Below are 1,889 nucleotides of genomic sequence, written 5' to 3'. Positions count from 1 at the left end.
ATATAAGTGTTTTACTTTGTATTTCTGTGTATATACACATTTATAAATGCAATTGAATGTATACATTCAGTATATTTAGGCCTACATATATATTTTCTTCACAGATGTGTCAGTGCGTAATTATTTCTCATATCTTTATATGTGTTCACTTTTTTCATCCATGACACCAACTAATCATGCCCTCCCACCCTCCCAGACGACCGGTGCCCCATGCACTTCGACGACGGCGCCAACCCCTGGCAGGAGCCCGGCAGCCAGGTCCTCAAGTTCAGTTTCACAGGCGGCTCGGAATTCGTCGGCGCCTCCCTCGCCACGATCCTGCTCAGCTTCTTCGTCAGTTGGCTGCTCTCGAGGAAGCCCTGAGAGAACCCGAAAGAGGAAGTCAGCTGGAGAGGCGCCTCGGAGGTCGGGGATTGGCGAGTGCGAAGGTGTTCTGCCCGAAGAGGTTTCCCTTCAGTGAGAGCAAAGATGCTTTTGATGAGAGCGCGGCGATCACTTTCTGCAATAGGATCAGTTGCGAGTGAAATAGGAACTGGAAGGATTATGTGGTGAACAAAATTAAATGTATGTTCTTCATATTGATGCCAGCACATGGACATACGAAACTCGAATGAAGCTCTTCAGATACTTGCGAATATCTTAAATTGTTTGCAAATGGAAAGGTAGAATTGATTTTTTTTACTGCATTATCAGGTTCGTGGATTCATTTACTAAATCTTGACAGTTATTTGGAATTAAAATGTGTGCATGTGTGTATATAGGCTGGAATCAAATATTCCTCTCCTGAATCTCGTTTTTACTTTTAAGTATGAAATGTTTGTTTAAGAAAACACTTTATATTGATGCTAATGTTTTGTTAACTGTATATAACCTGTATTCAACCAATCACATTAGATATTTTAGTTGTGCCTGTGTTGATAAACACAGATATCATTATACGGCTGCAATTATAATTTAGTGTACACGTTATACCACCACACCGTTTTAATGTACTTTGTATATTTTTTGTGATATGATAACTGTTTTTCTTCGTATACTTTATTTGTATCTTTTTGATGAAGGACCTTGGCTAAGACCAAATACGGGCCCAGTGACGAATCTGATCATGTTATAGATATAAATTATAAACGTAATTAATTCACAAAAGTCTTTAGAAGCAATATTAGATTTATTTACACGTTATCTCTGATGCAGATCTTCTAATGGGTTTTTCATCCCTGCAAACTGGGACAGGATGCTAATCCATGATCAACTAAGTTTCGCATTTTTACTTATTTTTCATCTGTCCGAACTGAGTGACCAAACTTACCTTCCTATTTTGGCTTTTTATCTGTGAAATCCAGAGAAAAGCGCTGTTCTCTTCGCAGCATGGAGTATGAGAAGGGAATGAAAAGTTGCCAAATTATACCTCTGTATATGACTATCACAAAACTCTGTACTCACCCTGTACTTAGCTTTTCATCTTTGTGTACGCGACCAGTGGAAAGCATACAAGAAATATATTATTTTTCTCTACTTTTGAATAAATGTTTGTTTCAAATTGCTTGTTTATTCATATTTACACAACAGGAAACGAATCCCAACGATGCATTGCTTTTGGCTACAGATTCTCCGTATTTTTTTTTTTATTTAAGTACTTTACTTCAGTTAACCAATGACAGTGCCAAAAATCCTTACAGCCCCCCAAATTTTTCATAGATATTAATGCTACAAGTTATAGGTTGTAACGAGATGCCAGCCTACAAAAACGACTGCCTTAGCCAATACCGTACTCTGGGTTTCACCTTGTGGTATTTTCAGCAATGTAAATTCCAATTAGTTGACAATTGTCCTTTTTGTGTATGTGATTCCTGTGTGTATATCAGATTTGAATCCTACAGTTATGTAGA

The 1,889-nt window shown here is 37.9% G+C and overlaps 1 protein-coding gene across 1 annotated transcript in view; it reads left to right on the top strand.

The window, feature by feature from the left end:
- Window positions 1-1,540, top strand: part of LOC119587889 — a 12,027-nt gene extending 10,487 nt beyond the window's left edge. The window contains exon 11 of the mRNA XM_037936597.1: window positions 197-1,540. Within this exon, the coding sequence (XP_037792525.1) occupies window positions 197-363 (167 nt within the window). The 3' untranslated portion in view covers window positions 364-1,540. The remainder of the gene's footprint in view (window positions 1-196) is intronic.
- Window positions 1,541-1,889: the final 349 nt, after the last annotated feature.

The sequence above is a fragment of the Penaeus monodon genome, chromosome 23 (assembly GCF_015228065.2).
Source record: "Penaeus monodon isolate SGIC_2016 chromosome 23, NSTDA_Pmon_1, whole genome shotgun sequence".
Taxonomy (NCBI): domain Eukaryota; kingdom Metazoa; phylum Arthropoda; class Malacostraca; order Decapoda; family Penaeidae; genus Penaeus; species Penaeus monodon.
The sequence above is the reverse complement of the archived record's forward strand: the minus strand, read 5'-3'. Positions and strand labels throughout refer to the sequence as shown.